This window comes from Lontra canadensis, unplaced genomic scaffold, assembly GCF_010015895.1.
Source record: "Lontra canadensis isolate GAN:19392208 unplaced genomic scaffold, GSC_riverotter_1.0 scaffold53, whole genome shotgun sequence".
Lineage (NCBI taxonomy): Eukaryota > Metazoa > Chordata > Mammalia > Carnivora > Mustelidae > Lontra > Lontra canadensis.
The window spans coordinates 9728047-9739695 of record NW_022631047.1 but is presented as its reverse complement, the minus strand read 5'-3'; the positions used below and the strand labels follow the sequence as shown (position 1 = coordinate 9739695).

General features: G+C 43.6%; 2 protein-coding genes across 4 annotated transcripts in view; one reads left to right on the top strand and one right to left on the bottom strand.

Annotated features, from left to right (window-relative positions):
• Nucleotides 1-436: 436 nt before the first annotated feature.
• MRPL51 (mitochondrial ribosomal protein L51) lies at nucleotides 437-1830 on the bottom strand. Its single transcript, XM_032874788.1, has 3 exons — nucleotides 1593-1830; nucleotides 1398-1508; nucleotides 437-753 (listed from the first exon to the last, which is right to left on the bottom strand). The coding sequence occupies exons 1-3, from the start codon at nucleotides 1669-1671 to the stop codon at nucleotides 557-559; spliced, it is 387 nt and encodes a 128-aa protein (XP_032730679.1). The 5' UTR covers nucleotides 1672-1830; the 3' UTR covers nucleotides 437-556.
• A 466-nt stretch (nucleotides 1831-2296) lies between these two features.
• The window catches only part of NCAPD2 (non-SMC condensin I complex subunit D2), a 28635-nt gene continuing 19282 nt past the window's right edge, over nucleotides 2297-11649 (top strand). The window contains exons 1-2 of one of the 3 annotated variants that reach the window (XM_032874757.1): nucleotides 2297-2537; nucleotides 3400-3549. In XM_032874757.1, coding sequence (XP_032730648.1) covers nucleotides 3423-3549 — 127 coding nt within the window. In that variant the 5' untranslated portion in view covers nucleotides 2297-2537; nucleotides 3400-3422. Of the gene's footprint in view, nucleotides 2617-3255; nucleotides 3274-3399; nucleotides 3550-11649 lie in introns of those variants that run through there. The other 2 variants (XM_032874756.1, XM_032874758.1) reach the window with 2 other exon arrangements.

Sequence of the window (11649 nt, the reverse complement as noted above, 5' to 3'; positions counted from 1 at the left end):
TTAACATAACAGAATTATGAGGTAATCAAAAGTTACCACTTTCAGTACATGAAGGGCTAAATGCAAAAAGTGCCAACAATAATTTTTATTTTTGGGGGCGCCTGGGTAGCTCAGTGGGTTAAGCCTCTGCCTTTGGCTCTGGTCATGATCTCAGAGTCCTGAGATCGAGTCCCACATCGGGTTCTCTGCTCGGCAGGGAGCCTGCTTCCTCCTCTCTCTCTCTCTCTGCCTACTTGTGATCTCTGTCAAATAAATAAAATCTTTAAAAATAATAATAATTTTTATTTTTTAAAAGGTATAGGTATAGCTAGTCTGCAAAGGGCAGATGGTTAAGTCCAAACCCAAGACTATAAGACTTATGGATGAGTCAGACTTCATAGTCTACACGAATGAGTAAAAGTTCAACTAGAGTAAAATAAAGTATGAGGATAACAGATTCCAAAGAAGCCCCATTTTATTACAGAGAGCATACAAATTCCTTTCCTTATAAGGAAAATAACTGTTCCCCTTCTCTACGTGACAGATGTGCCTCTTCCACAGTTCCCAGGTTTCTCTTCTACCGATACTTTCCATGCCGATTAAAGTGTTTGTAGAGGTAACTGATGCGCTTGTTAAGGTTGTGCAGGTCATCAAGGAACATCCTGTTTCCAACCATTCTCTTCTTTCGGATACAACGTTGTAATTCGTTCCCCTTCCAGCCTCGAAGCCATCTGGGGCCCTTGATCAGTTCTTTGGGGTGCCTTTCAAAGTCTCCTGTGTAATGTGAGAGAGGGTATTAGTTCCAAGACAAGAGGGAAGCCAGCCTCCACCCGCTAAGCCTTCAGCACAGAGTTGCCATTTCCCTGACCTACACCTATAGTCAAGACACATTACACCACATGATCAAGAGCACAGCCTCGGGGCGCCTGGGTGGCTCAGTGGGTTAATAAGCCTCTGCCTTCGGCTCAGGTCATGGTCTCAGGGTCCTGGCATCCAGCCCCGTATCACACTCTCTGCTCAGCAGGGAGCCTGCTCCCCACGCCACCCCCACCCAGTCACTCTCTCTCTCTGCCTGCCTCTCTGTCTGCTTGTGATCTCTCTGTCAAATAAATAAGTGAAATTAAAAAAAAAAAAAAAAAAAGCACAGTCTGTGGAGCCAGTCTTTTCGGGTTGCTGGGGGTTCAAATTTTGCCATTTACTAGCTTTGGGAAAATCACACAATGTCTCTGTGCCTCAGTTTCCTCGGCTGTAAAGTGAAAAGGTTATTCTAAGAAGTAACAGCACCGTACACAACGTAAATAGACACGCACGTGTCTACTCTTACTATTGAGCATGGTACCGTTCCTACACTGGTCCAAAAAAAGTCTTTAAGGCACAACTGCCATTCTGAGATTCTATGCCGCAGAGTCACGTCTTACCCAGAATCCCGATGTTGTCATACACCCCGAACATGGCCCTTTTCTCGTTCCAACGATCAACCACTTTGGGAGGAGGAAGGGTGAGCCTTACATGGAACATTCTAGGAATACCTAGGGATGGGGAAGAAATGGAATGAATATGAGCTGCTTACAAAACAAGTAGTTCTCTGGCGTTTTTCTGTATGAGTCACTTACCCAGAAAGAAGCTTCTGCAGGCCAAGGGCACCCGGCCCCATAGGACCCTTCCTGCCCCCAAAGAGAGGCTCCCTGCCATTGCTCTCGTCTCTCCCCCACAAAAGCGCAGCGTCGCACGTGGCCTTCAAAGAGATGACAGGGACCTTCCGCACTAGCATCAGAGGGCACTAGACGCAGGGAGCCATCTTGGGCCTCACCACGCCTCGGCCCCTCCTTCCCCAGCCATAAGCCCCGCCCTCCTGGTTCCGAAGTACGGAGTCCTTGACAACCACCCGCTCCGCCCCTCCCCGGTGCTTCCGGTTCGCCTGCGGCAGTCTGGGAGCGTCAGAACGACGGAGCCGCTCGTCTCGTGGTTCCCTGGAGGCCCCCGAACTGAATTTCAAGAAAATTCTCTCTATCCTGGGTTGTCCCTCAACTGTGAGGGAGATGAAGGTGCAGACCCTGGAACCCCGAGCTTCCTTTTTCTGTGCCTCAGAGCAGTTTTGCGCTGTAGCTGTTTTTATTACCCCTTTTCTCCTGGAGAGGAAATGTAAGGCTGAGAGAGTGAAGTGACCTGCTGGACGTCACATAGCAGAGGCGATGGCGGAACGTGGACTACTGCCTAAGCCTTCTAAACTCCCGGCTTGGACTTGCCTCCTGTCCTGGGGGGATGATTGAGTGAGCCCTAGCCCAGGGACGCTACCAATTCCCGGTTAGAAGGAGAAAGGGCGCGGGATCCAGACCCCGCCCTTCCCTCGGCGACGCGGCCCGGCTTCCCGCCTCCTGCGGAGTGATTGGCCGGTTTCTGCAGTGAGTGTCGCGATTGGCCTCCTAACGGCCGTTGAGATTTGAACTCCACGTTTGTGGCTTTGCCCGCGCGGCGCCTGGCTCTGAGGCGGGTCTTTGCCTCCTGCTGCCGGGGATTGGCCGGTTTCTCTGCCCGCTCGAGAGCTGCGGTACTGATTGGTGCGTATTGTGCACTCCGTCTTTTTCCCTTCATTTCGCCTCGCGACCTGAGGCGAAGGAGCGACGGCTGAGTTCTGAGGTGTGGTATTATTCATGGGCGGCGGGGAATGAGAGACTGGGCCTGTTGGGCTCGGGGCAGTATGACGCGGTATTAGACCGGGCAGGAGAGGCGGGAAGTTCCGTGCGTATATCCTTGGGGTAAGATGTAGTAGAAACAGTACGTTTTACAGATCCGCTACGGAATATGGGCAAATCGCCTAACTTTCTAAGCTTCAATTTCCTCATCTGTAAATTGGGTTATATTACTATGCATTCCTTGATATTAGTATTTGGAGAACTAGATCAGGTATGATGTATTCAAATAGCCCACCCAGTAGGTGACACATTGTAAACAAATATGTATTAAATGTTAATACTCCCATTCTGGGGCGAGGACACCCACTAACCCATGCTGGCTCACTGTCCTGGCCTCGGGTGAGACGGTCTCTGTGTTAAACTTTGTCCATAACAACGGAAATAATAATGCTAACTTGATGCATTGATACATCACTTTACAGCTCTGTAAACATTTTCATAGCCCTTGACTCATTTGATCCTCAGAGCAACTTTGTAAAATAATCAGAGATAAGTAACTCCATTTTGCAGATGCGGTTCACCGGGTTATGTGACATGACCAAGTGGCAGAGTCACAACTAGAATTAGATTCTAGTCCAGGGTTGATCTCACATCTTCTGAGGTAATGTTACCAGCTTGATAGAAGTTTGATATAAGCATCATATATTGAAGGGAGAGGAATAACAGAACCAGATAAAAAGACAGGCCTTAGATATAAACCCTAACCTCTTTGCTGTTTGGGTTCCAGCCCTGTGAGCCAGTGGGAGAAAGATGTCTCCCCAACTGTATGAGTTCCGTCTGCCTTTATCCCCCGAGGAGTTGTTGAAAAGTGGAGGGGTGAATCAGTATGTTGTGCAAGAGATATTGTCCATCAGAAATCTTCCATCACAGCTTAGAGGTAAGACCCCATGCTGCTACTGTGTTTAGCACTTCAAAACAACCATCCCACATGTAATTTTGTTGTCTGTCTGCTCCACTAAGCTCCATGTGAACAAAGAACATGTCTTTCCTAGTCACTGTTTTTTCCTAGCATTGCTTGGGATGTATTACATGAAGAATGTATTGACCTCCTTTCCTCAATTATTCAGTAAACAGTCTGGGTGTATGTGGCTACTCTTTGGACAAAAACTTATTTTTAATCTTTATCTCTTATCATACGCCAAAATTAAGTTCGGGTGAATTTAAAGGTTATAGGAGAAGGTAGCTGTCTCAGAATGAGTGGGACTTGACCTGACCTGTTTTAGGTAAAAATTTTTTAAAGTCTAGATCTCTTGTTTCCAAGAGTGTAATAATGGGGGAAAACAAACACACACACACATATAGCTGCGACACTGAACAGTGTATGTACAATGCAGTTATCCATTGAAACCTAGAGCTGAACAAGGCGATTTATATGTTATCAGTGAGCCTGTTATCAGCGAGTTATCAGGACCCTGGGATCTGACCTGAGCCAGAAGCCAATTGAGCCAGGTGTCCCAGTGCATCATTTTTTAAATAGATAATCACTATTAGAGTTTTGTTGTTGTTGTTTTTTATAAAACAGTTGCATTGCTTTTGGTGTCTAGAACCCTAACTATAAGTTCTACAAGAACAAATTGTTTAATTTGTTGAACAGGTGTTTACTGATGATGCACTGTGTGCCAGGCAGGCACTGTTCTGGGTACTGGAGATACAACAGTGAACAAAACATACAAGTTGAAAAGTTCTTTCTCTCAATGTTCTTAACAAGGAATAAATAAATATGAGATTTGTCAGATGGTTGAAAGTGCCAGGGAGAAATATAAGCAAGATAAACAAGACATGATGTGACACAAGGCGCATGGGTAGCTCAGTCGTTAAGCATCTGCTTTTGGCTCGGGTCATTATCCCAGGGTCCTGGGATCAAGTCCTGCATCAAGCTCCTTGCTTGATGGGGAACCTTCGTCTCCCTCTCCCTGTGCTGCTTCCCCTGTTTGTACGCTCTCTCACTCTCTCTCGGTCAAATAAATAAATAAAATCTTAAAAAAAAAATAAAGACAGGGTGTGGCAGGGTAGGAAATGAATTTTATGTTGGATGATCAGAGAAGGATTTCTGATGGGTGACATTCGAGCAGAGGCCTTAAAAGTGAAGAAGTAGGGGTGCCTGGGTGGCTCAGTGGGCAGGTCATGATCTCAGGGTCCTGGGATTGGGCTCTGCATCGGGCTCTCTGCTTAGAGGGGAGCCTGCTTCCCTTCCTCTCTCTCTGCCTGCCTCTCTGCCTATTTGTGATCTCTGTCTGTCAAATAAATAAATAAAATCTTTTAAAAAAAATAGTGAAGAAGTGAACTATGCCAATTCTCATAGGCATTCTAAGCAGAGACAAAAGCCAGTGCTGGGGATCTGAGGTGGGAAAATGCCAATCTGGTTGGAGTGGAATAAGCTAGGGCAAAAGATGTCAGGTGAGAAGTGATCCAGATTCCTCTATAGTCATGCTCCTCCAAGTGTGGTCTTCAGACTAGCAACATTAGAATCATGATTTAGGAACTTATCAGAAATCCAAGCTCTAACTCAGAACTGCTGAATCAGAAAATCAATTTTTTAAGATCCCTAGGTAATTCAGATGCACATTTAAATTGGAGAAGTACTAATCTAGAGTCTTACAGGTCGTGTTAAGGATTTAGCTTCAGTGTGAATGAGTTTGAAACCCACTGGGTTTTGAGCAGAGGAGTGACATGGTCTGACATTTTAAAAATATCACTGTTGGTGTGCCTGGGTGGCTCAGTGGGTTAAAGCCTCTGCCTTTGACTCAGGTCATGATATCAGGGTCCTGGGATCGAGCCCCTGCATTGGGCTCCCTGCTCAGCAGGGAGCCTGCTTCCCCCACCCCCCGCCTGCCTCTCTGCCTACTTGTGATCTCTGTCTGTCAAATAAATAAGTAAATAAATCTTTTTTTAAAGAATATCACTGTTGTTTTGAATAGAGAATATGAGTGGCAAGGGAAGAAGCGGGGAGACTGATTGCAAGACTAATACAGTAGTACCAGGTTGCTTGCCTGGGTGATAGCAGTGGAGGTAATTATAAAAAAATAGGTACTGAACAGATGTTGAAAGTCGAGCAAACAAGACTATTAATGGATTGGCTTAAATTTATAGGGTTAGAAAAAGAAGAATCTAGCATGACAGGGCTTTTGGAAGAATGGAGATGCCATTTACTGAAATGGAGAAGAATATAAGAGGAACAGGTTTATTTACTTTTTTTTAAGATTCTTATTTATTTGAGAGACACAGAGAACAAGTGGGAGGAGGAGCAGAGGGAGAAGCAGACTCCCTGCAGAGCAGGAAGCCTGACGTGGGACTGGATCCTAGGACCCTGGGATCATGACCTGAGCTGAAGGCAGATGCTTAACTGACTGAGGCACCCAGGCGCCTGAGAGGAGCAGGTTTGGTCTGTTGGTTGTAGAGTTCTGGAGTTGGGGGGAAAGATGCCATCTGCAGGTATATATTTGGGGTCTGATATTGAGCATGTAGAGGACATTTAAAGGAAGAAATTTGAATGTAGACAGAGATGAAAAGCAACTTAAAAACATAAGATCTGAGACAGTCCAGTATGTAGAAGCTGGGAAGATGAGAAGGAAGCAGTAGGAGACCCTAACGGCCAGTCATTGAGGGAGAAAGTGAACAGAGGTGCTACCTGGAGGCTAAATGATGAGACTATTTCAAAAAGAAAGGGAGAGCTTGGGACTCCTGGGTGGCTCAGTGGGTTAAAGCCTCTGCCTTCAGCTCAGGTCATGATCCCAGGGTCCTGGATCGAGCCCCACATCGGGCTCTCTACTTAGCAGGGAGCCTGCTTCCCCCTCTCTCTCTCTGCCTGCCTCTCTGCCTGATGTGATCTCTGTCAAATAAATAAAATCTTAAAAAAAAAAAAAAAAAGAAAGAAAGAAAGGGAGAGCTTAACTGCCAGTTAATGACTGGATTTTGCAATGTGGCTATTGCAGTGTTGGGGAAGGCAGTTTCGGAGGAGCGATGGGGCAAAAGCCTAAATGAAAGAGGTTTATGTGAAAATGGGAGGACAGTTTAGATAACTCTGGTTGTTTTGCTTTAATGTGGAACAGAGAAATGGAGTAGTAGTAGATGGGGAGATAGAATTGAGGAAGGATTTTTTGGTAAGATGGGTGGCATTACATGTGTGTGTGCTGAATGAAAGCACTCAGAAAGAAAGGTTGATGATGCAGGAGGGGAAGAGGATGAGCATTGGGGCAGTATCTGTAGTAGGTAAGAGGCTGTGGGATCCAGTGCACAGTGGGAGGAGATGTTTTTATTAAAGCATGGGAGAGTTTATCCGTAGCAGCAGAAGAAAAGGCAGGGTACGTGGGCACAGATGCAGATAGTGCAAGAAGATACAGATCTCGGGGCAACTGGAAATTCTCTTCTGTGTGATTCTATTTTCTCCCTGAGATAGGAAGTGAACCCTTTAACTGGAAGGGATCTGGGAAAGAAGTTCTTGATCTCCTGAGCAGAGGACAGATAGGAAATAATTGCCTAGAGGAAAGTGAATAGGCCTGGGAATTTGTAATAGGCTTAGCAAGAAGTACTAAGGGTCCACTTGAGATTGATGGTCATAAGTTTAAAGTGAGAATAGGCGGCATGATTGTGTATTTTTGTCAAGCCATTTTTATTTGTGTGGTTACATGAATGGAGTAAGCAGTCAGTTGGATTTAATCCAGATTTGCCAAGGGAATAAACATGTTGTGAATTTTGGGGGCCCCAGGGTGGGGGGGGGGAGCATGAGGAAGGGGAGGGGCAGAGGGAAAAGCACACTCCCCACTGAGCAGGGAGCCTGACACAGGACTGGATCCCAGGACTTTGGGATCATGACCTGAGCCAAAGGCAGATGCTTAACCAACTGATAGCTCACCCAGGTGCCCGGTGTTGTGAATTTCAATGGAAAAAATTAGACCATAATGTCTAACAATAGGGGCACCTGGCTGAGTCAGTAGAGCAAAGGACTCTTGATCTCAGGGTCATGAGTTCAAGCCCCATGTTGGACATGAAACCTACTTCAAAAAAAGAAAGAAAGAAACCACAATGCCTAACAATAGAAGAATAGTAAGTTAATTAATGCATTCAGTGGAATATTATGTGACCATTAAAAATTATTTACAAAGGTTTTATGATATGCTTATTATAATATTAAATTTTAAAAAGCAGAACAGAGAATTTAATATGTAATATGGCCTCAAGCAGAAATACTGTGCATACAACATAGATAGATATGTGTGCTTAATATTGTTCTGATTTCTTCGTGGGGATTATCTCAACCTTTACCATCCTGAAAAGCCCTAGAAGTGTGATCTTTTATTACACGCAGTTTAGAGAAGAGGAAACAGACTTAGTAAGCTAAGTAGCTTGGCCTGGTAAATGTTCAAGCCAAATGTAAACCTTGACTAGTCTGACTCTAGACTAGATCAGTGGGTAATGCTTCAAAGAATTAAAGAGATATATGGACCAAGAAAATCGCTGGTTGTAATGAAAAATGGGTAGTTGGTAATCTTTGAGAAGAATAGTTGTTAGATTGGTAAATCTCAGAAACAGATTTCAGGAAATTGAAAGAGGAGACACAATTTAAAAGGGCTATGATAGCAAGGTCAAATGAAAGGTATTGAGCATATTTGTTTTATTTATTTTAAAGGGAGGCCTGAGCCTGTTGTCAGGATAAGAGCACGTCCTCAACAGGGTAAAAGCAAAGGTGAAAAAGAGGAGATAAATCTTTGGGGCAGTGAGACACATTAGTTTTAGATGAGAGAAACTTTTTGCTTGAGACTCAAGCAAAGAATGGGAAGATGTTGGTAGAGGGGCTTATTGACAGGGGAGTAGGATAAGTGAGAACCTGTGCTTTGGGTTTTGTTCTTTTTGATGAAGTGGAAGACAGTCATCTACTAAAGTCAGAGAGGCGTAGGGTAAGAAGTATAAAGGAAGAGGAGAATGTGTTATGATTATAGGGCTAAGGAGACTGTAAGAACTGGAGGAATAAGACAGCTTATTTAAAAATTACAGAAAAGGGGCTTGTGGGTGGCTCAGATGTTTAAACATCGCCTTCAGCTCAGGTCATGATTCCAGGGTCCTGGGATCAAGCCCCACATTGGGCTCCCTGCTCAGTATGGAGTCTGCTTCTCCCTCTCCCTCTCCCTGCTTGTGTGCTCTCTATCCCTGTCAAATAAACAAAATCTTAAAAAAAAAAAAAATCACAGCATATTTATATGTGGTTTGACGTCCTAACACTACATTGAATCAGGTCAGTGACAGCAGAGATACTTAGAGTACAAGATTCTGGTTCTATTTTCAAGGCAAACCAACTTGGCATTGGCGAAAAGATGAATTCAGTGAATTCTTTTCTTCCCCTTCCTCAGAAAGAGCTTGCTGGGGACGCCTGGGTGGCTCAGTTGGTTGGACAACTGCCTTCGGCTCAGGTCATGATCCTGGAGTCCCGGGATCGAGTCCCGCATCGGGCTCCCGGCTCCGCAGGGAGTCTGCTTCTCTCTCTGACCTTCATCCCCGCTCATGCTCTCTCTCACTCTCTCTCAAATAAATAAATAAAATCTTTAAAAAAAAAATAAAAAAATAAAAGAAAGAGCTTGCTGTACAACTTGGTTCAAAACCTAATTCCCATACTGCCTTGCCACTCCTACATGTTGTAAGACATAATTCAACTCTACTTCCCTTGATACTGAAGTATTTATCTAGAAACAATACGGTCAGGATGAAAAGAGCATTGGACCCAAGAATCAAAAGACCCTGGGTTTTCAAAACGTAATAAAAAGTGGTAACAAGTGCTGCTTTCCTAAGGGGCATGGGAGAAGAATGAGGCACAAACAAGTCAGCTGTAAGAGAGAGGAAGCAGGGGAAGACAGCTGGAAGGACTGTTGCCTGAGCAACTCCTCAGTCGGGCATTTATTAGATACAAGGTAACGACTAAGGAGAAGAAAAGAAGGTTATACAATAGCCATAGGCCTAGTAGGTAAACAAAAAGGAATGTGAGTCCTATATTGGTTACAAGTCTTAGAGGTAAACAAGAAGAGGAGTAAGGTGTGTCTGGTCCAGCAGCCTGGATTTGTAGTTGAGTCAGTGCACTTAAAGGGATTACCTTAACAGGAGGCTTTCTCTGACCGTAGGGGAGACAACTAAAAACGGAAGCAGGGCAGCCTTCTGCCCTGAGCTGGGCAGGGATTCCCAGCTGCTTGGCTTCCACTGACATGTATCATCCTCTCCACCAGAGGCCTGCTGCTAGTACAGGTTTTTCGCAGGGTCATCTTTAGGCATGCTTGCATGACCAGTACAACTCCTCATTAGTTAGTTATATTTTAAGCAGTATATTATTCTGAGGGACAATTACAAACAAGTATGTTACAAGTGTCTGACATAATCACATTACAAAGTAGGGAAGAAAAGAGCTAACCTACATAACTGAAGACCAGTAGTATTTTGACTATATACTCTGGAAAGAAGAACTTAACACAATTGTTATAATCTAAGTTAGTAAATATTTTTATAAGTGTTTAGGTTAGCAATTCTGAAATTCTTTTATATTTATACCAGGATTAAGGAAATATGTAAATGAACTCATGTTCTTAATATATACACAAATAAAAATAGATATGGGGGATATGTATATATACATACATGCCTCCTGCTCTCTGCTGAGAGGGCCTGAAAACTATGATACTCCAATAGCAGTAGGCCTAACTAGTGCCTCAAACTTGGTTCCTAGATGTCGGACTTCCATAAAAGAAACCAGGACTCTACTGAGAATGGTTGATTCCAAGACTGGGCCAGGGAAAGTACCAGATGAGCCTGAAACATCTTATGGTACAAGAAACTGGGAGAGTGAAAGTGAAGGGAGTAAGTTGAAAGGACACAAGTCAAGTTGAAGGAACTCCCAGTGGTCAAATATGGGATAATCTGAGCAACAAAGTAGATAGTAGGAGGAATGAATTAAAACAGAATAAAAGAAATATCCATGAGTCTACTCTGATTTGAATAAATAATTGAGGGGGAAGGGACAGCCCATCCTTCGAGTGGCATTCCAATTAGTAAGTGTAGAAGGAATGATGGAGAAAGAAAAAATCAGCATACGGGGCACCTGGCTGGCTCAGTTGGGAGAGCATACAACTCTTGATCTTGTGAGTTCAAACCCCATATTGGGTGTAGAGCTTACTTAAAAATAAAATCTTTTAAAGAGAAAGAAAAAAGACAAATGACCATATAGTAAATACCTCAGTAATAATTGTGGCCGGCAAGAATCATGGACAGATGCCTAAAATAGTGGACAAAATGTGATGAGAGACAGGATATTTGCACAGTTTCAAAGTATCTCCCCACAAGATACTTAATTACTGCATAGGGGGAAAATAATAACTTTACAGAGGAGATACCTGGCAAACACTAACAAGGGGTCAAAGTTAACATAGTAATAAGGCTTTGATATCATGTATTTCTTGGTAGGATGCATTGAAAGGACCCAACCTCCCTTCTGCATTCATCTTGCCAAAAATGTATAACCTCAGTCTAATCATGAGAAAATAGTAAACAATCCCAGACGGAGGGACATTCTATAGAATAACTGACTAGCATACTTCGAAAGTGTTAAGACTGTGAAAAACATAGTAGGAGACTAAGGAAACATGACAAATAAATGCACTGTCGGATCCTGGGTGGGATCCTGGACCAGGAAAAGGACATAAATAGAACAACTAACAGAATTCACATAAGGTCTGTAGATTCATTTATAACATTGAGTTAAGGTTAATTTCTTAGTTTAGGATAGATTCTTGTGCTGTGGTTATATAAGATGTTAACACTATTAGAGTGAAGGGTGTAAACTTTGTATGTTTTTTTGCCACTTTTGTAATTTCAAAATTAAAAAAAAAAAGATCCTGAGTTTGTGTTCACTACTAACTACACTGAATGGTCACACAACTGCTTGGAGACTTAATTCCTTTTCCCCTAAAATAGGCATAATACCATCTGCTTTATTGAACTTAGA